Source organism: Trifolium pratense, linkage group LG3, assembly GCF_020283565.1.
Source record: "Trifolium pratense cultivar HEN17-A07 linkage group LG3, ARS_RC_1.1, whole genome shotgun sequence".
Lineage (NCBI taxonomy): Eukaryota > Viridiplantae > Streptophyta > Magnoliopsida > Fabales > Fabaceae > Trifolium > Trifolium pratense.
Genome location: NC_060061.1, coordinates 9958962 through 9984287, shown reverse-complemented (window position 1 = coordinate 9984287; position 25326 = coordinate 9958962). Strand labels below are relative to the sequence as shown.

General features: G+C 36.0%; 4 protein-coding genes across 6 annotated transcripts; 2 read left to right on the top strand and 2 right to left on the bottom strand.

Annotated features, from left to right (window-relative positions):
* Positions 1-185: 185 nt before the first annotated feature.
* On the bottom strand, positions 186-1163 carry LOC123917824. The gene has a single exon (XM_045969675.1). The coding sequence runs from the start codon at positions 784-786 to the stop codon at positions 304-306; it is 483 nt and encodes a 160-aa protein (XP_045825631.1). The 5' UTR covers positions 787-1163; the 3' UTR covers positions 186-303.
* Positions 1164-6236: 5073 nt separating this feature from the next.
* Positions 6237-11315, top strand: LOC123917821 (translocase of chloroplast 159, chloroplastic). Of its 3 annotated transcripts, none has more exons than XM_045969672.1 (3): positions 6316-7364; positions 7458-10588; positions 10977-11315. In XM_045969672.1, the coding sequence occupies exons 1-2, from the start codon at positions 6444-6446 to the stop codon at positions 10545-10547; spliced, it is 4011 nt and encodes a 1336-aa protein (XP_045825628.1). In that variant the 5' UTR covers positions 6316-6443; the 3' UTR covers positions 10548-10588; positions 10977-11315. The 3 variants fall into 3 exon arrangements, with proteins under 3 accessions (XP_045825626.1, XP_045825628.1, XP_045825627.1); XM_045969671.1 differs by having other exon boundaries at positions 6318-7291; positions 7382-10588; XM_045969670.1 differs by having other exon boundaries at positions 6237-10588.
* Positions 11316-14159: 2844 nt separating this feature from the next.
* On the top strand, positions 14160-16725 carry LOC123917823 (kxDL motif-containing protein 1). The gene is made up of 3 exons (XM_045969674.1): positions 14160-14326; positions 14422-14574; positions 16516-16725. The coding sequence occupies exons 1-3, from the start codon at positions 14205-14207 to the stop codon at positions 16616-16618; spliced, it is 378 nt and encodes a 125-aa protein (XP_045825630.1). The 5' UTR covers positions 14160-14204; the 3' UTR covers positions 16619-16725.
* A 938-nt stretch (positions 16726-17663) lies between these two features.
* On the bottom strand, positions 17664-22228 carry LOC123917822 (YTH domain-containing protein ECT4). The gene is made up of 10 exons (XM_045969673.1): positions 21482-22228; positions 21121-21203; positions 20780-20933; positions 20599-20672; positions 20196-20505; positions 19913-20115; positions 19157-19747; positions 18863-19075; positions 18639-18782; positions 17664-18535 (listed from the first exon to the last, which is right to left on the bottom strand). The coding sequence occupies exons 1-10, from the start codon at positions 21507-21509 to the stop codon at positions 18302-18304; spliced, it is 2034 nt and encodes a 677-aa protein (XP_045825629.1). The 5' UTR covers positions 21510-22228; the 3' UTR covers positions 17664-18301.
* Positions 22229-25326: the final 3098 nt, after the last annotated feature.

Below are 25326 nucleotides of genomic sequence, written 5' to 3'. Positions count from 1 at the left end.
TTACAATCAGAATGAAACTGAAACCACTTTATATCAGAACTGACCCTCGAATCACATTAAAATGGTGAAATTCAAACAGAAAAATTCGTGACAATTTTTTTCTTTTGGGAATAATCGTCGTGACAATTCATAAATACATACTAGTAGCAAATTAACAATGCACTATACACATGAAGAGTTACTAATTGAAAATCAACTAAAATAATCTAAAATATAAACCACTACCCTTTGCATGCAACGTTGAATCAAATCAAAGATACAGTAGTAAAGAAAAATCAACAACACAAATCCAAGTACTAAGACTCAGCTCGAAGGGTCGCGTAGCACTAATTGCAATTTTTTATCATCATTATCTTCATCCACTTTTTCAAATTCACCGTTGTTACCACTAAACGCTGCGTTTTGTTCCTGCTTTCTATATTTAAACACGTACATCAAACCAGAAACCAAAATCAGAATCCCACCCGCAATTCCACACGCCCAACTCGCCACCTTCAGCACATTCCAAATTCGGTCTCTGCCGTCGCCGGAGACTGTCCTCCACGACGGTGGAGTAGAGTCGCCGGTGGTAATTGCCTTCGGCATCGCCACGTCGGATGAAGACGAATCTGTTGGGAAAAATGAATTATCACCGTTGAAGAAGGATCTCATCTCCGATGAAGAATGTGTCCCCGCCGGCGATAGTGACTGGAAAACAAGGCCGTGATCTGATGGACGGAGGTCTCTGGCGGAGGAATCTCCGGCGAGAATGAGAATGATAAAGACCGCGAAGGCGAATTCTGCCATGGAGATTGAGGTTCGGATTCAGGTTCAGGTTCGGATGGTAGTTACTGTGGTTCGGAGTTAGGACTTAGGAGTTGCAATGGAAGATGAAACAGATAAATATATAAAAAACTTAGAGTGTTGAAACGGTACCGTTTTGCAATGGATTAGCAATGAGAATCAACGACTTTAAGGAGATGAAAGTGAAAAGAACGAGTTTTGTTTGAACATGGAACATCTGTCGGAGGAAAAAAAGTTCGTTCTTCTACTATTCTCGCCGCTCTCTACTTTGTCTTTTTACTACTCACTCTTCATTTTTTTAAAGTGATAATAGTAAGAATATTTTGACTTTTCCCCCCTTCTTGTGACTTTGATTGGAGAGTGTATTTGCATGGATCTTAGCTTAATTCAAAATAGAAAAATGTTAACTAGCTAATTCACTAGTTAATAATTTGGTAAATAATTAATAAATATGATTTGTGAATTTATAAGAATTATTCAACTCAGCAAATGTACTAATACATATTTAAATAAAATGTGTATCAGAAAATTCATCCTGAAATTGAAAAGTTATTACATTTTTAGTTGGTAAATTAAGTGTGTGTTTAATTTTGCAAAGATATAAAAATGATTATGGCTAGAAGGGAATTGAAAAATAGTTTTATTTTACTAAGATAGGCTGGAGTGAAGAGTCAACACCTGTTTAGAACTGTATAAAAAAATGACTGAGAACAACTACATGCGGTCTAAGACTCACTTCCTTGAGAAGAGGGAGACAGGTCGTTCTCAAAAAATGTAGCGGTAGCTTGACCAAAGTCGTTCAAAGAATGAAGAGTAACTAAATGAAAGAAGTGAAGCAATTCACAACGAAGGGACAACCTTTCTGTGGCAGACCTAAGGTCAAAGATGAAACAATCAAAACTAGGAAACACTAGACAAAAGAAATTGCGGTTTTGTTTGGTTGAACATACCATCCAATATTAGAAGGTGGCATCAAACCTTCGCAAACCCTTGGTGGACAGTTTAAACAATCAATGATTCATGTAGTTGGAAATAGCAAATATTCGGCGCTTGTTTGTGCCCTCAAGGGAGCAACCTAAACGACCGCTTACCCGCAAATACGTATTTGTATGGCAAGACATGACCTATACGCCTCTCATTGTAAAAGTGAATTGAATGTTAAATTCAAGTCTAAAATAAGTTGTAGGGGTAAAAATGCTACGAATTCTATATTAAGGTTAGAACTGATCTTGGAAGTAAAATCAACGATACTCGATAATATCTAAACACGAGAAAAATTAATTTTACACTTCTGGTATCAATTTCGAATCATCCAAAAATAAAACAAGTGTTTTGCTGTAATAGTTAGACTTTGATACACTTTATTCTAAAATTTAAGCCCACGACTGCGATATGTTTCATATTCAAACTCAATGGAAAGTGTTAAGTCTAACAATATCAATATTTGATAGTTTAGTTAAAACTTATGACAATCAACGGGGGAGGATTTACCATTTTTTTTAATAAATAAGAATGTTTCAATATTGGTGTTTTTTAATAGTTTTGTTTGACTCTCGTTATTTTTACTCACTTTGGTTCTCTTATTTTAAAATCAATCGATTTTGTAGATTTTCTCCGATTCTTTGCTTAAAAATTGGTAATATGCAATCATCAAGATGATAATATAGAATGATTAACACATATAAAATTACAAGAAAATCTCATTAAAAACTTCAATCCTAATATAATATATCAGGAATTTTAAGCTAAAAAATGCAATAAAAAATGAAGAGACAAAAAAAATGTAATTAAGCCTGATAACTATTTTGGATATTAAGTAAAAAAAAAAAAACTATATTGGATATGTTGGGTTAAGGTGAGGTGCATATACGAATATTACTTTAGGAATAAATTAAAGTCGTGTTTGTTTGTTAAAAAAAAAGTTTAGTTTGTTTGTTTTTCTTTTTTTGATTTATATAAAATTAAAGTTGAGATTTAAAGTAACAACACGATATGTCTTACATCAAGCTAAAAGTATTCAAGTTCTTCAAATTTACAAGTTTGAAAGAGAAATAAATAAATAAATAAATAAACATGTACATATACCAACAGTCCAGCACCCTTCAAAACTATACATTGCAGTGCAAAGTTTGACTAAAACCCGGGAAAATATAATTTTTGTTGGTTTAAATATGTTTTTGGTCCCTATAGTTTTTCAGAATTTTCGTTTTAGTTTCTGAAGTTTGTTTTCGCACTTTTTAGTCCTTGAAGTTCCATCGGTCAATATTTTTAGTCCCTACTTTTCATTTAACTCGTGCGTACCATTTGAAAATTTAATTTTGTTTTCCGTGGTCATGATTAATACATTGTATGAATATTTGTTACAAAAGTTTAATTTTTTTAACAAAAGATGAATTAAATATGAATTTTTAGTTTTTTGCACATAAAAATTCATAAATAATTCATCTTATGTTAAAAAATTCTAAATTTTTATCGGAGATGTTCTTATAATATTATAAACATGAATACAAAAAATCATTTAAAAATGTGAAAATATACACGAGTTGAATGAAAAGTAGGGACTAAAAACATTGACCGATGAAACTTTAGGGGCTAAAACGAAAATTTTGGGAAACTATAGGGACCAAAAACATATTTAACCCATTTTTGTTTAGGAGGCAAATAAATTGCAGAGACAATGTTTACGGATCATATAGTCCAATAGATAGAAATGCCGAAATTATTAGATCGGACGTCATGACCGAAATTTGAATTTACATCCCTCCATTTTATGTGTATTGAGCTTTTAATGATTTACCATTTTGTTTATCTAAAAAAATAAAATTGCGTGGGAAACTAAAATAAAAATCAAATCTAAGTTGGTGGCATGATTTACTCCCATTGCGTACAAATTTGGTTTTGACAAAGTTATAGTAGTGATAGGAGTGTTTGGCCTGGACAACAACAGGGTGAATTTATTGTGGCTGCAAAATATTGAGACTGCATTGCATGTTCTCTGAGACTGTCTTGTGCCTTATGTTATTTGGATGCATATTGAGAAAACTGAGAAAGCCTTCGGTTGTAACTTGTAACTTGAATCGGTGACAAACCCGTTCCAAATATTTTAGGGGTTTTACGTTTTAGGTAAAACGTGAAAAAACAACTTATTTCATTTTGATGTATTGGTTCGTTGAATCAAATTTCGATGAATATTAGCTTGGTGTTGTGTTGATTTTATGGAATTAGAGTGGGAGATTGACATTTGCCATTCTTTTTCTAACACTTGTGTAGTACGTTGGTAAATATTAAGAACAGCTTGTACACAAAAAATAATAAGATAATAAGGGTGGAAAAAATAGTTACAAGCTGTTTTAGAATTTTGAGCTGGGATTGACTCAGGTCTACAAAATCACGTTACACTCCCTCATATGATTAAACATCTGGAGTGTGAGAGAATCACTCGATAGCGGTAATATGATAACAATTCAAATTGATCTTAAATAGACTCTTGAATAATCTCTTTTCATTTATTTTTTACGATTCAAAATTCTTTTCATATTAACAAGATAAATGAACAAATGCTCTCATTGATAAAAACAAGGAATGTCTTTCTAGTTTAACTCTTTTGGTTCTCGTGTGTGCGTGTTAACGGGCCATGATTTGATGCAGTAGTTTTCACGCTGTTTCAAATCATGGCCGTTGAATGTAGATTGTGCGGTTCAAATCAACACAGTTATAAAATCCTTAAAACAATCGTGAGCGTACAATTTTGATCGGACGGCCGTAATGAATAACAGCGTGAAAACTATGTGTTTGATTACAACATTAAATCCAATTCCCGTGCTAACTGCTATGTCTTCTTCACTTCCCATTACTACTTAACACACACATTTTCACTTCTAGTTAGGTCTTTGTTTGTTTTCTAATATTGCCCTTTTTTTTCCTATCTAATTTCACATAATTAATTGAAAAAATAATGTTGATAAAAATAATAATATAATAATTGGAAAATGAATATTATTTCGGTTCCAAAATAAGTGTCGCAGTTAATCATACCCGTTCCTATTTAACTGTCGTTTTGGTATTTCAGATATACGATTTGTCAATTACTTTCAATAAAATTGATTAATGTTATATATTTGAAAAATTAAAATTTAATTGGAGAGTAATTCACTAATGACACTTTTGAAAATATTGATTTGGTACCGTGAGACTGGTCAAATTGTTTGAGCTTATGACTAGACTTACAATAGTCATACATTTATCGCGAGTGTAACTCTTGTGCGGATATATTTGCTTTTCTTGGACATGCTTATACCAGTTTGTGGTGGTGGGGTTATTTGCCTCCCACCCTCCGAGATGTTTTATTAAGTGATAAGCTGAGACATCCTTAATACCGTATTACAGTATTACTTGATGGTTTGTTTTATCTTGTACTGTTTGGGTTAAGGTCTAGTCCTTGCTTGTAGCTTATTTTTCTCTTTTTTAATAATAGTAATGAAATATAGATAGATGAAAGGGAAGGATAGGGGTGCAACATGGTTGAGATGTCTATCTCTATCCCGATATCTATAAGCTCTTAATTCATAAAAAAAACAAAAACAAAAATCAAACAATTATTTATTAATTATTTGTATTTCCATATATTTCATTTCCTAGATATGCCCCATTTGTTTGTTGCGCACCACTTCCTCCCTTTCGACTCGTGCCTTATAGAACAAAGTTCTTTATTTGAGTTTGAAGTTCTTATTTACGGAGGCTCCTCGAGCATACCCGTTTATCCTTTGTTGTTATGAAAACCTTTGACTTTTGATGTTACTTGCCTTTTTGAATTGATTTTCATCACTACCATCTATGCACGTAGTCATCTTCTTTTCCTTTTATCTATATTTGACTCCTGCTATTTTTTCCTCCTTAAACTATGAATTTAAGATACGGTCACTAAATCAAACGTGATTCGACTTTCATTGACATTCCCCAAACCCCTACTATTTGTTAAATTAAAAATCGATCTCTATTTAGAAGACATATTGTTTGACCTTTTCTTGTCTATCACTCGTACTTACTATTTTGTTTTAACACACTTATGATCCATTAAGACTTTTAAAGGAGGGGGAGAATTCATCTTATATGCCCCCACTGATTTCCTGACATATATTAGTAGTCGCTAACGATGGTGGAAACTTCGTACAAAGATTATGGTAACCCAAAAAAATAAAATAGACAAACTATAAATTAGAAAATGAAAGGCTTAACTACACACTTGGTCTTTTACGTTTATTTTATGTTTCATAAGTGTGTTAGTGTGTCCAAGTGCCATGTGTCAGTCCACATATGGAAATTGGCTGTCACCTGTGACAAAATTGACGGAAAAGACTAATTTAAAACTTAAAACAAATGTAAGGACAAAATTGATATTTTTTAACAAAAAATAAAATTAAAACATAAAATAAAATTTAACAAAAAGCCAAAATGAAAATAGAAAATATGTATCCAATGAAAATGCAGTGCGATAGAAAGGAACCGCAGTGTGATAGGGTATGAAGCATATATCATCATTTTCTTTGTATTTTAGCGTCTTGTTAAAATTAAAACTAAAACCCTCTTTCAATTCCACACTCCTCTCTCTCACTCTCTCCGCCTAATCCTAAAACCTTATCTCTTCTTTCATTTTTTCTCCAATGGATTCTCAAACCCTATCTTCTTCTTCTTCCCAATTTCCTGAACAACCTAATAACACTCTTCTTAACGGCGTTAACGGTCACGGTTCCGATTCCGATGACGGTTTTCTTAGCGGTGAAGATGAAACCGAACCTTCTAGACCTATTCTCGTTCATCCAGATGCCATCAAATCCACCGGTGTTGTAGAACAGCCGCCTTTAGACGCTGAGAGTCCGAGACCTATTGCTAAGATAACCGACGATGACGAAGACGTAGCGGAGGATGAGGAGGATGAGGAGGAAGATTTGCAGAAAGGCGGTGATGATGATGAAGTGAAGGAGGAGGAGGTTTTTGTTGAGGCGAATGATGGGGAGGTTTTTGTCGAGGCTGATGATAAGGGTTTTGAAGGGGATGGAGTTGTTGAACTTGAAAATGAAATTAACAAGTTTTTACAAGAGGAGGCCGAGGCCGCAGCCGGAATCAATCATTCTGATTCTGTTGTTGTGGAATCGGTTTCTGGTGATAATTTGGGGGATGGTGGTGGTGACGGTGGTGATGAGGATGAGAAGTTTACAAGTGGTGGAGATTTTGTTGTTGATTCTCTTCAAGTTAATCCTTTGGTGGATGGAAGTGTTGCTGTTGTTGGGGATGAAGTGGAAGTTGAGGTGTCTGAAATTGAAAAGGTTGTGGCTCCTGTTCCTGATTTGAGTGTTGATAATAGTTTTGAACCTATTGAGGAGGTTGGTGGTGAAGGTGTTGTTGATGAGATTGGCAGTAGTTCTGAACCAGTTGAGAAGGGTGGTGAAGTTGTAGGTGGGGATGTAGAGCCTGGTGAAGTTGTTGACAGTGGAGTTGGAGTTGATGATGTTGCACATGAGCAAGTGAGTGACATTGTTCCTACTGAGAAGGTTGTTGATGAGGTTGTCAGTGGGGACGCTGAGGCTGGTGAAGTTGTTGATGTTGCACATGAGCAAGTGAGTGACATTGCTCCTATTGAGAAGGTTGTTGATGAGGTTGTCAGTGGGAGTGCTGAGGCTGGTGAAGTTGTTGACAGTGGAGTTGATGTTGCACATAATGAAATTAGTGACATTGCTCCTCTTGAGAAGGCTGGTGATGTTATTGATGAGGTTGTTTTCAGGGATGCCGAGTCTGATGAGGTTGTTGACATTGGAGTTGATGAAGGTGTTGCACATGAGCAAGTGAGTGAAATTGCTCCTACTGAGAAAGGTGAAGAAAGTTCAGAAGTTGTGAGTCAGAGTTTGGAGGCCAAGGAAGATAAGACAAACATAGAGGGTGGGGCTGAGGGTGAAATTGAGAGCCGTGTTGATGGTGCTGTTGAGGAGGAAGTAGGGAGCAATGTTGCTCAAGTGGAAGATGGGAGCAATGTTGATAATGTTGAGGTGGAAGATGGCAGCCATGTTGATAATGCTGTTTTGGAGGAAGCCGAGAGCAGTGTTGATCGTGTTATCGAGGTGGATGATGGTAGACATGTTGAGGCTGCTGTTGACCATCATGTCGACAGAGAGATTGATGACTTGGTGTCGGATACGAGGGAGGAATCAATGCTCTTTGGAGGCTCTGATTCTGCCAATAAATACTTGGAGGAATTGCAGAGGCATATGAGGGCCAGCGAGAGTTCTCAGGATGACAGAATTGACGGCCAGATTGTAACCGACTCAGACGAAGAAGCGGACTCTGATGATGAAGGAGATGGCAAGGAGCTCTTTGATACTGCTGCTTTGGCTGCTCTTTTGAAAGCAGCAACTGGAGCGGGAGGAGAAGATGGCGGCGGCATCACCATAACTGCTCAAGATGGATCGAGGCTTTTCTCTGTCGAGCGCCCTGCTGGTCTGGGCCCATCACTCCAGACAGGTAAACCTGCTGTACGGTCAAATCGTCCTAATCTTTTTGCTCCTTCCATTAGTAGAGCTGGTACTGTTGTTTCTGACACCAATTTGAGCGAAGAAGATAAGATGAAACTGGAGAAATTGCAAGAAATTAGGATAAAATTCCTTAGAATGGTGCAGAGACTAGGTTTTACTACTGAAGAATCAATAGCAGCACAGGTTTTGTATCGGTTGACACTTGTTGCAGGGAGGCAAACTGGTGAATTTTTCAGCCTAGATGCTGCAAAGGAGAGTGCTTCCCGGCTTGAAGCTGAGGGAAGAGATGATTTTGAATTTTCTCTAAATATATTGGTTCTTGGTAAAACTGGGGTTGGAAAGAGTGCTACAATTAATTCAATTTTTGGTGAAACCAAGACCAGCTTCAGTGCATATGGTCCTGCTACTACTGCTGTGACGGAGGTTGTTGGAATGGTTGATGGAGTGAAAATAAGGGTCTTTGACACACCAGGTTTGAAATCTTCTGCATTTGAACAAAGTTACAACAGAAAAGTCCTGTCTAATGTGAAGAAATTGACCAAAAAATCTCCCCCTGATATTGTTCTATATGTGGATCGCCTTGACCTACAAACTAGAGATATGAATGATTTGCCCATGTTGAGATCAGTTACTAGTGCCCTTGGTCCGTCAATATGGCGAAATGTGATTGTCACTCTGACTCATGCTGCCTCTGCTCCTCCAGATGGGCCTTCAGGCTCCCCACTAAGCTATGATGTATTTGTTGCTCAAAGATCCCACATTGTTCAACAAACAATTGGACAGGCTGTTGGTGACCTACGTCTTATGAATCCAAGTTTGATGAATCCAGTTTCCCTCGTTGAAAACCATCCTTCTTGTCGGAAAAACAGAGATGGCCAGAAGGTGCTTCCCAATGGTCAGAGTTGGAGACCTCTATTATTGCTTTTATGCTACTCGATGAAGATTCTCTCCGAGGCTGGTAACGTTTCAAAGACTCAGGAAACAGCCGATAGCCGCAGGCTCTTTGGTTTTAGAACCCGTTCCCCACCGCTTCCATACTTGCTGTCTTGGTTGCTGCAGTCACGTGCCCACCCTAAACTCCCTGATCAAGGTGGGATTGACAATGGTGATTCTGATATTGAAATGGCTGACTTATCTGATTCTGATGGAGAGGAAGGTGAAAATGAATATGACCAGCTCCCACCATTTAAGCCTCTAAGGAAGTCACAGTTTGCTAAGCTTAATAAAGAGCAGAGGAAGGCATATCTTGAGGAGTATGATTACCGAGTGAAACTTCTGCAGAAGAAGCAATGGAGTGAGGAGTTGAAAAGGATGAGAGAGATGAAGAAACGAGGAGGTAAAGCTGCTGAAAACGATAATGGCTATACGGAAGAATACGATGATGAGAATGGAAGTCCAGCTGCTGTGCCTGTACCGTTGCCTGATATGGTGTTGCCACCTTCCTTTGATAGTGACAATCCAGCCTATAGATACCGTTTCTTGGAACCGACCTCCCAGTTGCTGACAAGGCCGGTCTTGGACACTCATAGTTGGGACCATGATTGTGGTTACGATGGTGTTAACATTGAGAACAGTATGGCCATCATCAACAAATTCCCGGCAGCAGTTACTGTTCAAGTAACAAAAGACAAGCAAGATTTCAGTATTCACTTGGATTCATCGGTTGCTGCTAAACATGGAGAAAATGGATCAACCATGGCAGGTTTTGACATTCAGAACATCGGAAAGCAGCTGGCATACATTGTTAGAGGTGAGTCCAAATTCAAAATTTTCAAAAGAAATAAAACTGCTGCTGGAGTGTCTGTGACTTTTCTGGGTGAAAATGTGTCTACTGGCGTGAAACTTGAAGACCAAATAGCACTGGGTAAACGATTGGTATTAGTGGGGAGCACAGGGACTGTGCGGTCTCAAGGTGATGCTGCTTATGGTGCCAATCTTGAAGTGAGGCTTAGAGAGGCAGATTTTCCAGTTGGGCAGGATCAATCTTCACTGAGTCTTTCTCTGGTGCAGTGGAGAGGTGATTTAGCCTTGGGGGCCAATTTCCAGTCACAGTTTTCTCTTGGACGAAACTATAAGATGGCTGTTCGTGCTGGATTGAACAACAAGCTTAGCGGACAGATCACTGTGAGGACAAGTAGTGCAGAACAGCTTCAGATTGCTCTTATTGCTATTCTTCCAATTGCCAAGACTCTTTACAAGAACTTCTGGCCTGGAGCTAGCGAGAAGTATTCCATTTATTAAGTTATTTTGCTTATGCTGCTAGTTAAGGAGTAGACTATGAGGTAATAATGCGATGCTGCATCTTTTCATTAATTTCTTGAATAATGTATTTTTTTAGTTTCATATCAAATCTTCTGTTGTATTTCATTTTTCACCCAAAAATTGTACTGAAATTGAGATGGAACCTATAGGGAATTTATTCACAATTGTTTTCTTAGCTTCTATATGAATAAATGATAATGTCAGATTTCTTATCCCTAATTTCTTTCTACTTTGCTACTACAACTTTTTGTTTATTGGTTGAATATTAAAATATGTTTGAAATAAAGTCTTGGACTACTTGGTTGAGCAATACCTGAATATTAATATTCCAATATTCCTTCTTTGTTTATCTCTGGCATGTTGTTTAGACTTGCATTCTATAGGCAACAGTGTGTATTTTGTTTGCAGGTTTGTGTGAGGTGGTTTACGCGGATTACGAAATTGTGGCTTTGCAGCAATTCTCATTCCTCATCAAGGTATTGATATCTTAGAAAATAAATTTAAATGGGCTGTGAATTAGGAAATCATGTCTTTAGCAATGCTCAGGTTTGCTGTGCTGGATTAAGAGTTTCAGAACAAGGTTTTACAGTTCCCAGCTAATCAATTTGAAATTTTGTTTGTTTTTTTTTTTTTAATCAATGACTATTAATAATATTGTATGGTTAATGTTCCCCTGATTTAAAGAAGCTTTTTAACTCCTAAAATTGTGGAGTTCAGTGTGATTAATTTAAGATACTGTTTCTTTTTCCTACTGTTTCCCCCTAAAATCACCCGGTAGATGGTTTCCAACAGGTGTGTACCCCTTAAGATATGCTTGCATGAAGTTATTATGTTATATATATTTTTTATAGAAAAATGCTTAATGGCACGGCATTATTTTTTCTGTGAGTAAACAGTCACTTTCGTCCCTGAAAGTGTCACTCGCCGTCAAACAAGTCCCTGAATCATCGAAAATTAAAAAAGAGTCCCTGAATGTTAATTCCGTTAGTCAATTTGGTCCAAAATGTTAAACTTCCGTTAACTTATGATGATGTATCTTAGAACATGCTGATGTGGCATGTTGACTCTAATATTTTAATAATTTGTTGAATTTTTTATGTCCACTTGTCTTTTACATTAATTTTTAAAAAAGATAATAATAAAACACAATAAAATTCATACCAACTATCTACAAACCTGGAAATCCAAATCTGGAAAATACAAATCTGTTAACTTGTAAACGTAATTGACACAAAATACCAGAAAAATCACCACAATAACAACAGCACTTCGGGTGGTAAGCATACATGAAGCCGCTCAAAAATCTACTAACTTGTTAAGGAATGAAGTTTGGATGAAAACAATTGGGGTTCTCCGGAAAGTTGCTGGATCTGGTTTTCCATAGTAGTTGAGTTTGGGAAAATGAGTTCCTTTCATGTGCAAGTTTGATTGTTGATGAAAAATAATTGATTTTTGTTTTGTTCTAAGATTATAGGTTGAATGTGGTGCTTCAATTATTTATTGTCTTCATTTTATTGAAATGGGTATTATGTTTCTCTTTTCTTTTTCTTTTTTCGGTATGTGTTTTAAGAATATGGGTTTGACACTATAATGATGGTTGTTGAAGAAGATGAAGATTTGTGTTTGTTCATCTTTAGTGTATTTGTTTTTATTTTAAAAAAAAAAATTGATTTTCAATTGTCAATTTGATCCTTGCATAGATGGCTGAGAATTTGAATAAAAAATTGCAACATATCAGTCCAATGTATCAAAGTTTGTGACAGATCATCATAAACAGACAGAGAAATAACGTTAGGGACTGTTTTGATTAACAGAGGTTCAAATCAAGGACCTTTAAATGTTTTTTGTTGATTCAGGGACTATTATGACAGCGAGTGACACTTTCAGGGACGAAAGTGGCGGTTTACTCTTTTTTCTGTGGTACTTCTACCTCCACTGGACACTTCACCTGCCATCCACTTCATATTTGACCCTCGAACCAACAGCACCCCAATCTCATTTTCACTCTCCTAAAACACCGATCCAATTAAGGGTTCCAAACTCCTCCGTTTCTCATCACATACACCACTCCCCCTTCTCCCCCAATGGCTCTTACCACCCCAAACATTCAACAAAACACATCCTTTTGGTTACACTCGGTGTCAAGCCATTCACACTTGTTCGTTGTTCCCTTGTCGTGATACCTCGACCATGAGGGTATGTTATTTGGCGTGACTGAAGAATCCCAATGAATTGAGAGTTGTGATGAAGTGTAGGAAAACATTAAGTACTGATAAGTATTCGTTTTCCTATTGAAAACATAATCCTTGTCGGCTTTTGCATTCTTCCTATTGGAAAACATCATAATCTAAACAAGTAAATTTTTAAAATATATATATATATATATATATATATATATATATATATATATATATATATATATATATATATATATATATATATATATATATATTTAATTGGCCTGATCTAGGTTTGGTATAGAGGTTTGTGTAGTACGCTATAAATCTAAGTTTGATTTTCAGTTCATTATAAACAAAAAAAAAAAAAAAAAAAGCACCAACAACACATGTGGTATTGCCTCTAAGTTTTCTCTTTCATATTATTGCACTACCACTACTATTGTTTTTTTTTTTTTGGTAACATTATTAACAAAAACAATTTTGTTTAAGAAAACTTAAAACACTAAAAATATGTTATATATGTGACTTAGTTAGTAAATCAATGTTGAGTTAGTGAGAGATTTGATCCACACAAAACATTGTTGGGGGAGGGGTAAGAGTTTTAAATTGCAATCATAACACTCAGAATGGAGATTAATTTTATAGTCGATTCAAATGATGGAAACAACTAGTAAGAATACTTTTTTTTATAGACGAAATGACAAATCTATTATAAACTCACACATATAAGTGAAGGAGTAGGGATTCGAACTTCGTTTAAGGTGTTCGGTCCAACAATTTCGACAATTTTTACAACATGTGAGAATACTTTGCGGAGCTGTTGGGAGTGCCAAGGATCCAAATTACAGTAATTTTCTAAAAAATATCGAGACAAAAATTCCCAACCTTTTATGTGTCATGGTCATGCATTGATCATTGAAATATAGAGACATCAAGAATAAAATTGGCAATTTTTTAAGTTTTAACGAGAAATTCTCTTTTTTTTTTTACATAAAAAAAAAGAGAAAGAGAAAATTACAATTAAAATTACAAAAGCTTACGTCAAATTCATCTAAATTTACATAAAAATACTTTCCTATATCAAGTTTATCCTTAAATATATCTAAAAAGAAGTAAAAATACTTTTATATGATTGGAAATGAGCAATAATATTTTGACATGTAATATCATTTAGTTTTTATGGTTATTTTTAAAATGAAAATAAATTATAGACAGATAAAAATCAACATATGAACATATTATTTATTTAGTGTGACATACCATGTCAGCGCAATATAGGGTGCGGATAGCGCTAGCAACAGAAAAGATGCAAACTCCAAAACTATTGGGCTTTTGCTCAGTAAGCCCAGTTCCGTTTCTATTGACTAATCTCCTTCATTTTTATTATTTATTTTTTTTATAACTAATCTTCTTCATTTTTGTGTGAAAGCAGTTTCATTCCGTCACGGTGGCGAAAATGTCAGAGAAAGAATCAGAATCGGAATCGATGAAATTAGGTTCAGAAGAGCTTTCGAGTGAGTTCAAAACTCTCGTTAGTTCCGATGATCTTCGTTCCTTAAACCATCTACAACACACAATGTAAATTCCTCTTTCATCACTCTTTTTTTTTTTTTCCCCTTCTTAGATTCTAATATATAATTTTAGATTATTAATATTGTTATATTTAATTTCAGATTGGGAAGATTGCAGGATAGTAATGCAGTGTTATCACATTTCAATGATTTCTCTCAACATTGTTTTTCTGAGATTTCTGGTGACATGGGAAGAAACACTCGTGTGTTGAAGTCTATCAAAACCGATCTTGATTATATTTTTCTTAAACTTAGGTACTCTTATTTAATTACTGCTTCTGATTATTTATTTTTCTTGTTTAATTTTAATTCATACTAGTTTTATATTTATGTGTATTGGACAAGAACTGAGCTCATTATTTATATGTCTTCAAGCTCAATAATTAATTACTTGAAATAATAATTAGTAGTATGACATAAATTATATAAGTGAACCTCCATGGGGGCTGGCCTTCGGAACCTTGGAGTGTGCTTCTCTCTAGGTCTCATGTTCGGTGCCAATTCCTGTATTTGGCCAGTCATATTGAGCCCTCCGCCATTGGGCGGTGGGATCGGTCTTTGTAACGGATAATTTATGTTTCTGTTTTAGGCGAAACAATCATTGCATTTTATTAAAAAAAACAAAGAAGCAATATGAGGTGAACGTTTATAATATCTCGGGGGCGTGTTATGAACATTGTCGACTTAAATTGCTTGCTTCCTAACAAAACTTGCACTAAAGTTTGGAAAAATTGAAAGGATGATTGTAGTTCTGAAAATTGCATTGTCTTTTCTCGGATGATTAATATGATCAACTACGACCTTACGGTCAGGCTAAAAAATAATATGATTCAGTAGTAAACTATTTGTCCACTGGTGCGCCTTCAGCAGGCATTTTACTATCCCTAAAGAGTTGGGAGGCAGTAGGACACTCCCTCTGAATGAACCAAAAAAGGAACTCCATTTGAATATCTGAATGAGCTAATATGATTCTGTTTATTGAAAATTCTTACTATTGGCATACGTGTGTATTTATTTATTGATATTGAATGTGTGTAGGTAAACATGAAGATTTGATGTTATTATCTGCTGATTTAATGATGTTAATCAATACTGAAGTTTTTCTTTATTCATAAATTCCAAAACTTTTTTTTTTAAAACTCGGTATCCGCCCCAAGGATAAATTCCAAATCTTAAAATGTTTTAATTGTGTGATATAGAATTTATCTTTATGTCTGTTTACATAATCAGGAAATAGGAATCTTCATTAAATTTCACCGATTTTAGATTGCGGTTAAAGGTGCCACCTTGCGTGCCGAGGCAATTTACCGGAAAATTTTCGGCAACCCTTGCAAGTTGAGGCTGCATGCACTACAATATCGGCGATTCCTTTGTAGTTTTGTGTAGGCTGGCCTTTTACTTATTGAAATACGTGTTTTCTCTAAGTTTAGTAATTCTATAAAAATACTTCTCGTCTAACTTGCTAACTAAAAGGGGTAAATGTAGTACTGATATTTAGACAAAATATTGTTTTGGTCTTTGCCCAGTGACTTGGAATATTGTAGACTTACAAAAATTTGAGAAAACAAAGACAATGGAAGAACACCAAGAATAGGTGTTTCAACCATATGTTGATGTAGCCTCTTGATAATGACAATGAAGGATTGACATTAGGGGTAAACAAGCGCGTCAGGTGCTAGAGAAGCAATCAAACACTAGAAAAGTCATGCCAAATGTTGAAGATGAAGTTGTCTTTGGTGGCAATGACAACGAAGGGGTAGCATTAGGGTAATAACAAGGGTATTTAGTTCTAGAGAAGCATGTAATTGTAAACACTAAATGAAGAGATGGAAGTGGTACTGATTCTCAAACATTGATTCCATGGGTGACTTGACTAATTTCTATTGTTTGTTGCTAATGTAAGCTAGGTTGTTTGTTTATTCGGTCATCTCACCCGTTTTGGTTATGAACCACAATATTTGATAAACATGATAGATGATGACTGATGAGTGAGTGAGAGTAGAAGAAAAAGCATTAGGAGAGTAAAGCTTGTTTTGCACTCTGCAATGACAGAACCTTCTTATAAATGTCTAGCTTATTTGTATATCTTTCCATTTATTTGCATTGTTTTAACACACTTATGATCCATTAAGACTATTTTGAAATGAAGACAAAATTTGAAGACGAAACTTATTTGTATATCTTTGCCTTTTGCAGGAACATGAAGACAAAACTTTTGACAACTTATCCAGATGCATTTCCTGAAGATTCAATGAGCACAGTTATTGACAGGAGACCGGATCTTGAAATGCCCAAGTAACTAATCTCTAATGCTGTTATTGAACACAAACTTTAGAACAAGTTATAACGATACACATATTTTGTATTGTTTTCTTGTCGAAAAGAAAATTCATATCATTGGCATTATATTGTTTAAGAGTTTCTTGCCCTTCAATCAAAATAAAGACCAGCCTTGTGTTGTTCAATACATGTTAAAATAGGTTCCATCGCTTACAAGTAGCACATTTTGCCCAATGGAAGACGTGCTATTTCAGGAGGAAATACATCCATGGTAAGTAAGAATGACTACAGTAAACCTAGAAGAAAAGCTCTGGTCGGTGTGATAGATTTTTTTAGCATAACATAAATTTCACTGAATCAAATTTGAAATATTCTTATGATCAAAAACAGTTATAAGTTAAATGGTTAATTTTAATCAGCGGAGTAGTATGACCCCACTATCATTTGTTTTTAGGACCAATATGAGTAGTTTCTACGTCTAGTAAATGGAATTGGATCAGCAGTAGATTGGTCCAGTCCTAGTGGTGTTGTTAACACCACTGTTAGATTTCGGACAATTTAGATCTTATAAAATTTTAAAGTTTAAATATGAACATTTACCGTGATATTGACAGATTCAAATTACTAACATTTACCGTGATATTAATTAATTAATGAACGGCTGCAGCTTCCCACCACATTCTTTAACTGTCTTCACCTTCTTCCTTAGGCTCCACTTAGACGTGCTATTCGAAATTATTGCTCAAGGGGGAAAAAAGTATAACATTTCAGCTAATCAAAATTATTTCTCAAGGGGGAAAAAAGTATAAGGAAGTAGATCACAGGAAATGGCGGCTAGTTGTGAAACAAGTAGGCATTATAAAGAAGGGGGGTGAAGGTTTTACTTTAACGTTTATTTTCAAAATAAATAGGACTTTAACATAATCAAGAATGAAATCCTCATTTTTGAATATGGCAACAAATCTACAGGAGATTCAATCCACCAAGCAAAACTTCAACATTAAGACATTTGAGATATTAAATGAACGATTGCAAAAAGCCAAACAGACAAAGAGAAAGAAACATAAAGTAAATATTGTGAACTTCATAGCCAGAAAAAACACCCTATTACATCATAACAGACAGATTGTCCACAAATAATCTATCTCCAGTATGCGCAAGTCAATCTTCAAATACTAAATTATAAAACAGTCTTAAACTTAAAACCAACTATATTTCAAACATTTCCTGCCTTGCATCTACCCCTTGTTGAAAGTAATAAAAGAAAGCTGCTCCGCATCAAGGTAGATCTAAATTTACAAGACAGGAAACGACCAACCAAGTAAAAGAGAAAAAAGAAAAGAAAAAGGCAAGAAAAAAAAGGATAAGGGGGAGGGGAGGATAAAATCCGAACAAAATCCATATGAGCATCTTATGCAGAAACCCTAAAACCCAAAAAACCCTAGGGAAAAAAACTGTCAGGAGCTAACCACTGTAAACAAAACCCAATCATAAGTGGGGTTGGTGCTAGCATTCTATCAACTAACTCAGCTCAGCCTATCTCAATATACAGATCTCACAAATCACCAATCATCTTCACAAAGCAAGAGAAGGCGAGACGGATCCAACAAGAGGCGGTACCAAGTTGCGGAATGTAGTATTTTTCAAAGGATCAAAATATGCCATTAAACTTGATCACCACCATCATTGGAAAATGTAGAACTTAGCAACCATTAGCAACCCCATTGGGTACAATTTTACTCTCAGACACAACTGGTTTAGCACCCTTTGGGGCATCTCCAGTTTTTGCAACAGCTCCATTCTCAGAGAGTTTGTGGTCAGCATTGTCCTTTACTGCTAGGGTAGACTCCTTGAGCAACTCCGATGTAACTTCAGGTTTTTTATCAGTTTCCCCATTCACTTCTATCTTTTCATCAGTAGGCTTCCCTTCCCATACCTGCATTAGAAAGTAAAATAAATATTAAACACTGAAGATCTACCAATACAATGATAATATCACAAATACATGAGCAAACTTAAAAAAATTTATAAAGTCTTGCCTGCTTTGGGAATTGCTGCTTTGCTTTCTTCTCCAAAATAGTCTTTTGACGACCCTCATAGAACCCAAAATCATCCAGAATGCATGTCTTGCTGGAGTATTCCTTGAAAATTTTGACCAACTTCAGACCTGGCTCCAACAATATCTGCATTCAAGAACTTAGTTGATCAGATGAGAGCACACTATAACAATCACCTAACAACTACATGAACAGAACTTAATTACCTCCTGAGTATCCCTACTGTTTGTGACAGGTTTGTTTTCGTTGTTCTCCAATGTAATGTGCCTCAGCACATTGTTGGGAACATCCTTAACAATGTGCCACTTCAAAGGAAAACAACCATTCCACTTGTCTTGCTGCCAATACTCCAGACTTTTGTTAAAATCAACGGGACCAACCATCTCTGCTAGACCAACAAATTGTCCACTGGTATTAACCTGCAAATGAGTTTATTGTTAGACAAAATATAACAATAAAACAAAAGAAACCATGAATTGCACCAGCTCCAAGATGCTTACCGAGAACATAAGGAATATAGGGCAGCCACCAGGTTTCTGCTGGGCCTCTTGATAAGCAGCATCAAGCTTCTTGTTACCATTCTGTGTGCTGGCCCACACATTATACTTGATACTTTTATGAATGTCATCCTCGCTATAAGACTTGATGACAAAAAACTTAGCATCAGTATATTCTTCTGGAAAATCAGCCTTGTTATATTGTTCGCGGTCTGGAACAGCACTGTTCTTCTCTTTCTCCTCATCAACAGTATTTTCTGGCAAATTTTGCCCTTTAACTGCGAGAACAGTTGGTGCAAAAACCTTTTGGTTCTTACCACCCTTGGCCCTAGGTCCCCTGTTCAGTTCATTCAAACCATCTGTGTTCTCATTGCCATACCCAAAGTAACCACCACTTCTTCCTCTAGTTTTGTATTTGTTGTCAACAGCAAGCCAAGCCCGCCCATTTGTACGAGAATCATACCCATGTGATCCATAACCCATACCTGATCTAACTGTGTTCCCATACTGACCATATAACTTGCTTGGATACAGTCTGTTGATGAAGCCAGGAGTGGCTCCCATGGCAGGAATTGGTCTCGGATGGTGCAAGCCCTAACAAAAGAAAGGATTCCAAATTTAAATTTAATTCATATAAAATAAAATTAGATAGAAACAACAATGTGAGATTGGTGAAATAAGTTAACACAAGTTAAGGTACAAGACAACATTTTTTTCAATTTGCAAACTACAAAATATGCTTTAAACAGCTGTGCATACCATATATTGAGAATTGGGGCGGTAATTCTGGTTCCTTGAAGCAGTACCATTGTTCCCACTTGATATTGAGGATGAAATTGCTGTGCTACTTGCAGGTCTTGGCTGCCCATCTGAAAATATTGGGGCATCTAGCCATGGGATAGGTGAGCGTACTCCATCAAAACCAAATCTGGGATCCTGATAAGCAGAAGTAGGAGTGCGACCTGAAAAACAAACCACTTTTAATAAAACATACAAAAGAGAACATGGATTTTATTAGGGCAGCGTGCATCAAAATTCTTACCTTTAGCACTTGCGCCATTGGTGCCAGCATTAGAATTTCCATTAGCCGATTCCACAGAAAGAGGCTTTTGATCAGCTGCAACAGATGTGGATATCTCACCCTGAGGATGGACAGCAGTAGGTGTAAATGGCCCACTGGTCGGAGTCAAGGGCTGAAAATAAGGAGGATACTGATAGTGTTGAGGCCCATACAACTGACCGTCATTTCCCATTGTTGGAACTGGAGAACCAGCTGGAGAGTAGGGGGTGTACGGTGCATACCCATATCCATGATGATAGACTAGAGACGACCCATTATCCCCATAGACTCCCTGAAGATACAGCAGGAAAATAATGTAAATTAATAAAACATCTTAAAAAACCAGTAAAATTCAACTAGCTATCATAAAGAAAATAATACTCACAGCAGTCAAATCAACTCCATCAGGATTCATATATCTACTGTAGTCATCCCAATCACTAGCAGTCCCATCATAACCTACAAAAAAACAAGCATATCAGATCACATAAAATTGCAATATCCATCTTGCATAATTTTCAGACTCAAATTAATTTTACTTCAGTGTCATCTAACCATAAACTTACCACCATAATAATAAGAAGGGTAACCATTCGGGAGATAGCACATGGTGGGATCCATAAAGTCCTGCAACACTGGGGTTATCGACCGTTCATATGACGGGATCTGGCCATTCTGAGCATTTCCAGAATCAACTGATCCATATTGATTTCCTGTAGCCTACACATAATTGAAAATAAATGAATCAGCACAACACCACAAGACCATACAATTATCTTTTACTACTCTCAAAATCAAATAAAAACCACAAACATGTCATTTTATCAGCTCATATTACTCCAATAACGATCGAAAACACTACAAAAGCATCCAATTATGAACGGCAGTATAAAAATACGAAATTTACCTTCTTGTTCGGCTCAGGAATTTCCAACGGCTTCGGCTTGGAGTCTAATGACAACTTCTGCAGCTGCAGCAATTCAGCTGTTTCTGTACAAACAGTAAAGTGAAGGAATACAACAAATTCGCAAAATCGAAGTTCATAGATAGCAAAAAACAGTTAAAAAATCAACAAAATCCCCAAATCACAAAACCTTGATTCAACTCAATAAAATTCAACTTCAATTAAAAAATTCAATTTTTAAACACAACAAACCCTAAAAGATCACAATAAAAAAAATGAAATCAGTTCGATCCAATTAACAGTTCAAAAAACAGATCGAGAAATGAATAACACAGCAAAGAAATTAAACAGTGAATAAGGATACGATCCGCGGGATTTGCAACGGTAGCCATATTCAAATCAGCAAAGAGATCTCGTTCTTTCTTCTGAATAAAAAAAAATGATTCAAGAAACAGAAACCCCAAAAACGAATCTGAATCTGAATCGATAGATAGGGTTTTAGCCCCAAATCGAAGAGATGAGAAACCCTAAAGGGAACGATAGAGAGAGAAAAAGGATAGAGAGAGAGAGAGAGAACGAGTCTCGCAGCCGCCAAGGGTTTGGGTTTTTGGGGAGAGAGGGTTTTGTTTCACTAAAAGCAGTGATTCAAATAGCACCACCTACACTATATTTTCTCACTGTCATTATCTCACCCGCGGGTTACGTTGTGATCTCATTGTTGTTTTCTTATTGGTGGATCTTAACACGTGGTGGAGTTTTATTGGTTTTGGTTTTTAAAATTAAAATTTACGTGTTAATATTTAATTGGTGGTTGGGTTAGTGGGTGGGTGAGGTTAGTGTAGCTCGTTTTGAATCTTGAAGATGCGTTTTTATGAAAACCCTAATTGGAAAATGACACGAATGTCCTCGTCCAGCTGGATCTGCGGTAGCCCATTCTTCGGTTTTTTGCTTCGGCGCCTTCTGTCATGTGCTCCACCACATATCATGTGTTTTTTCATTCATTTGAATTTTATGAAAATAATGAAGAGAAAAAAAATATCTTAGCTTCTAGTATTATTTTTTTTTAAACTAAAGGTTCTCTTTGTTAAATCTACTAATATCACGAAAAGTCTCTGAATTTCAAAGAAAAATAGATCTTATCTTAATAATTTAAAGTTCGGTCAATAACAACTAAAATGTGATTAAAAATTATTTTTATTTAAATTGAATTTGAGTTTTTTTTTTTGAACAATTTGTCTTAAGATGAGCTCAATTACTTGATTCACGAATTTGTAGTTTTTAGTTGATGGACTTTTAGTAGATAATAGATAATTTTATTCATTTATTCAGTTTATTCATAAGGATAGTGAGAAGAGACATATTTCATTGATATTTTGTAATTAGTATTAGTTTTGACGATATGTGTGGAAATTTCGAAAGCTGGTAGAGCTTTAACAAAATAGAATTTGATTCTAACCACCAAACAAACTTTTTTAACGATGATCAAAGGTCGATAATAGTGTGAGATCCACAATTCCTAATATTGTATATTTATGAGGGGGAAATAATCACGTCTTTGTCATAATCGACTATATGCGGTTTATGAGATGAACAAATGAACCATGTGTTGAATAGTCTTTGTTGATAGTCATAATAAGTCTCTTACTCGCAATATAGTATAAAAAAGTGGGTCTTTTTTCGGCTTTTCAGCAACCACGTGGGATACAAACTAGAAACAACAACATAATAAAGTAACCATAAAACCGCATACAGTGACAATATATGTCAAACCGGATAATGATGTAGTGTCAGAAACAACGATGCCACATGATGGCTTTCAATGGAGGGAGGGGGTATAATGACGTTTCAGTTGTTCATATGATAGCCATGGTAGCGAGGTATATAAGCGATGGATGAAGTGGAAGGCGGTCCATTGGAGAATGTGTAATGATATGGCTTCGTGGGAAACAAACTATAGCTACCAATGCACAAGGAAACTACTCACACCGATGGAAGGTCACATAAGGGATAAATGAATTAAGCCCAAATGAGGTAGGCCGGAGCAGTGCCAAAACGAGGGTCGCCCATGGCAATAACATTGATGTAGGATGATTTAGGTTGAAACCGATTTTGAGATGATTAAGGAGCCCAATGTTGATTGCGTGAAAAAAACATATGGTGACATTAAAGCCCAACAGACACTATTTACACCACAAAAATTGTCAATGGAGATTGAAATTGGTGGTGATTAAATTAACACGAGGAGATCGATGGAGGGGCAAGCGGGAAAAATATGTAAGAAAATAGGAAGAAACAATGGAAAAATAACGATATAGATATATTCAATGAGACATTTGGGTGTGTGTGTGTGTGTGGGGGGGGGGGGGGGGGGGGGGGGGGGGGGGGGGGGGGGGGGGCACTTGTTGGTGTAAGCCCTAGAGGCCAATTATTTATAATTGCATAATAAATGTATTGAATAATTTACTTATTAAATAAAGGCTTTTCTTTATTATGTTTATGTGTTAAATAATAATAGAGTCCCTAGAATAGTAAGTTCATTGTATGGAACGTTAAGTATGACTTAATCGTGAGATTCCATTAAATATAAGAACACTATTCTTAAACATATCCATAGTCAAGCTTTATTGTGAAATGGGATAACGTTAAAGCATAAAGACTATTATGTTGGTAGACTGATGATCATATCTCACTGATCATGGATAATGAGTTATCAAGTCTTCACATAGATATAAATGTTAAGGGTAACTTTATATCGGATTGACCCACCATGAGAATACTACATAGAGTGTTATGAAATGTCATAAGTTTTCTCATAGTGATAAAAGGTGTATTCCACCCTTCGACCTGAAACCACTATGTACCCTAGATGCAGGAGTGTAATACCTTGTTGCCATTCAAACGTTATCCGTAACTGGATAATTATAAAGTTGGTTGATGGGTATCCCACGAATCATGCTGAGGGACATGAGTGACCTAGATGGAATTTGTCCCTCCTACATAACGGGAGATATGTCTATGAGCCCAATATTGAACTAGACAAGGATGACATACTATGCCTTGTGTTCAATATAGACATGAGGACAAAAGGGTAATTGTACACAAGATATTTATCACGGAAAGGTTAGTCAGATCACGTGACATTCTTGTGACTTGGGTAACAGTGATGTGTTGCTAGATACCGCTCACTGTTTATAATATTACGATTAATATTATTGCCAACGTCATAAGAACCTACAGGGTCACACACATAAGGACAATTAAGAAGGGAAAAATAAGTAAGACTTATTGTGGGGGTGCAGTTAGTGAAAAACGGTTATTGGGCTTGAGAAGCCCAATTTCGTGTAAACTAAAGACCTCCTAAGAAACTCTATAAATAGAGCCTTATGAAGTTCAGTAGTTACGTTTTTGAAACCCTAACTGAGTTTAGAAAATTCTGAATTTCTCTAAACCCTAAACCGCACAAAATTCCCTCAGCCTTCATCCAAGAACAGCTAGCACTGTGAGATCGAAGGTTCCTGTTCGTGTGGACTAAGTGGAGGTGCTGCAAGTGCGGTGCTTGTGATCAAGAAAGGCGACCACAAATTTGTTCTTCAAAGGTAATATTCTAGACCTGATCATGCTCATTCACAAGAATCCATTGATGGGAAATTTTAATTTTAAAAATTCCGCTGCGTTTATAAAAGTGTTTTATGAAACGATTTCGCTACAGCACTATGTCTCAACTATGGATTTCTTAACTACTCCAATGAGCATTAAGTATGGTGTGTGAGGATATTTCACAATTGGCTTGGGAAATGTATAAAAAATAAAAGTAAAGAGATAAATATTGTGTAAATAGTTTAACTGTGTTACTTATGGGCAAATGTCATCTCTACTAACTATAAATTATGGCCTACATATCACTTGTCTCGTTTGACTATTTGTGTAATTGTGTGGGTAATGTGTACAACTTCCCCTAGCGGATGATCGAGCACTCCATGTTCGGCTAAGACTTTCAATTTCACAATGTGATCTGATAACCTCATTCAAAGTGAGTGGTTTACTTCAAGGTGGTATTTGCACTATTCGTTTGTTACCGCTAGTGGCACCATAAACGATAAATACAATCAAAACTTATGACCGTCAAGTCATATTGCCTTTCGATCATAGTCTAGAGTATTGGCCATCACGTTATACCTCGGTATGCTTAAGAAAATTAATAGGAGAATG

What these genes read in the sequence shown, in the direction of transcription:
- LOC123917824 (XM_045969675.1), bottom strand. Translation starts at nt 786, where the DNA reads ATGGCAGAATTCGCCTTCGCGGTCTTTATCATTCTCATTCTCGCCGGA.
- LOC123917821 (XM_045969670.1), top strand. Translation starts at nt 6,444, where the DNA reads ATGGATTCTCAAACCCTATCTTCTTCTTCTTCCCAATTTCCTGAACAA.
- LOC123917823 (XM_045969674.1), top strand. Translation starts at nt 14,205, where the DNA reads ATGTCAGAGAAAGAATCAGAATCGGAATCGATGAAATTAGGTTCAGAA. An exon ending in AACCATCTACAACACACAAT is followed by an intron (nt 14,327 to 14,421) that starts GTAAATTCCTCT and finishes ATTTAATTTCAG; the next exon opens with ATTGGGAAGATTGCAGGATA. An exon ending in TATATTTTTCTTAAACTTAG is followed by an intron (nt 14,575 to 16,515) that starts GTACTCTTATTT and finishes TGCCTTTTGCAG; the next exon opens with GAACATGAAGACAAAACTTT.
- LOC123917822 (XM_045969673.1), bottom strand. Translation starts at nt 21,509, where the DNA reads ATGGCTACCGTTGCAAATCCCGCGGATC. An exon ending in GCCCCAATTCTCAATATATG is followed by an intron (nt 19,748 to 19,912) that starts GTATGCACAGCT and finishes TTCTTTTGTTAG; the next exon opens with GGCTTGCACCATCCGAGACC. An exon ending in ACAGTAGGGATACTCAGGAG is followed by an intron (nt 18,783 to 18,862) that starts GTAATTAAGTTC and finishes TCTTGAATGCAG; the next exon opens with ATATTGTTGGAGCCAGGTCT.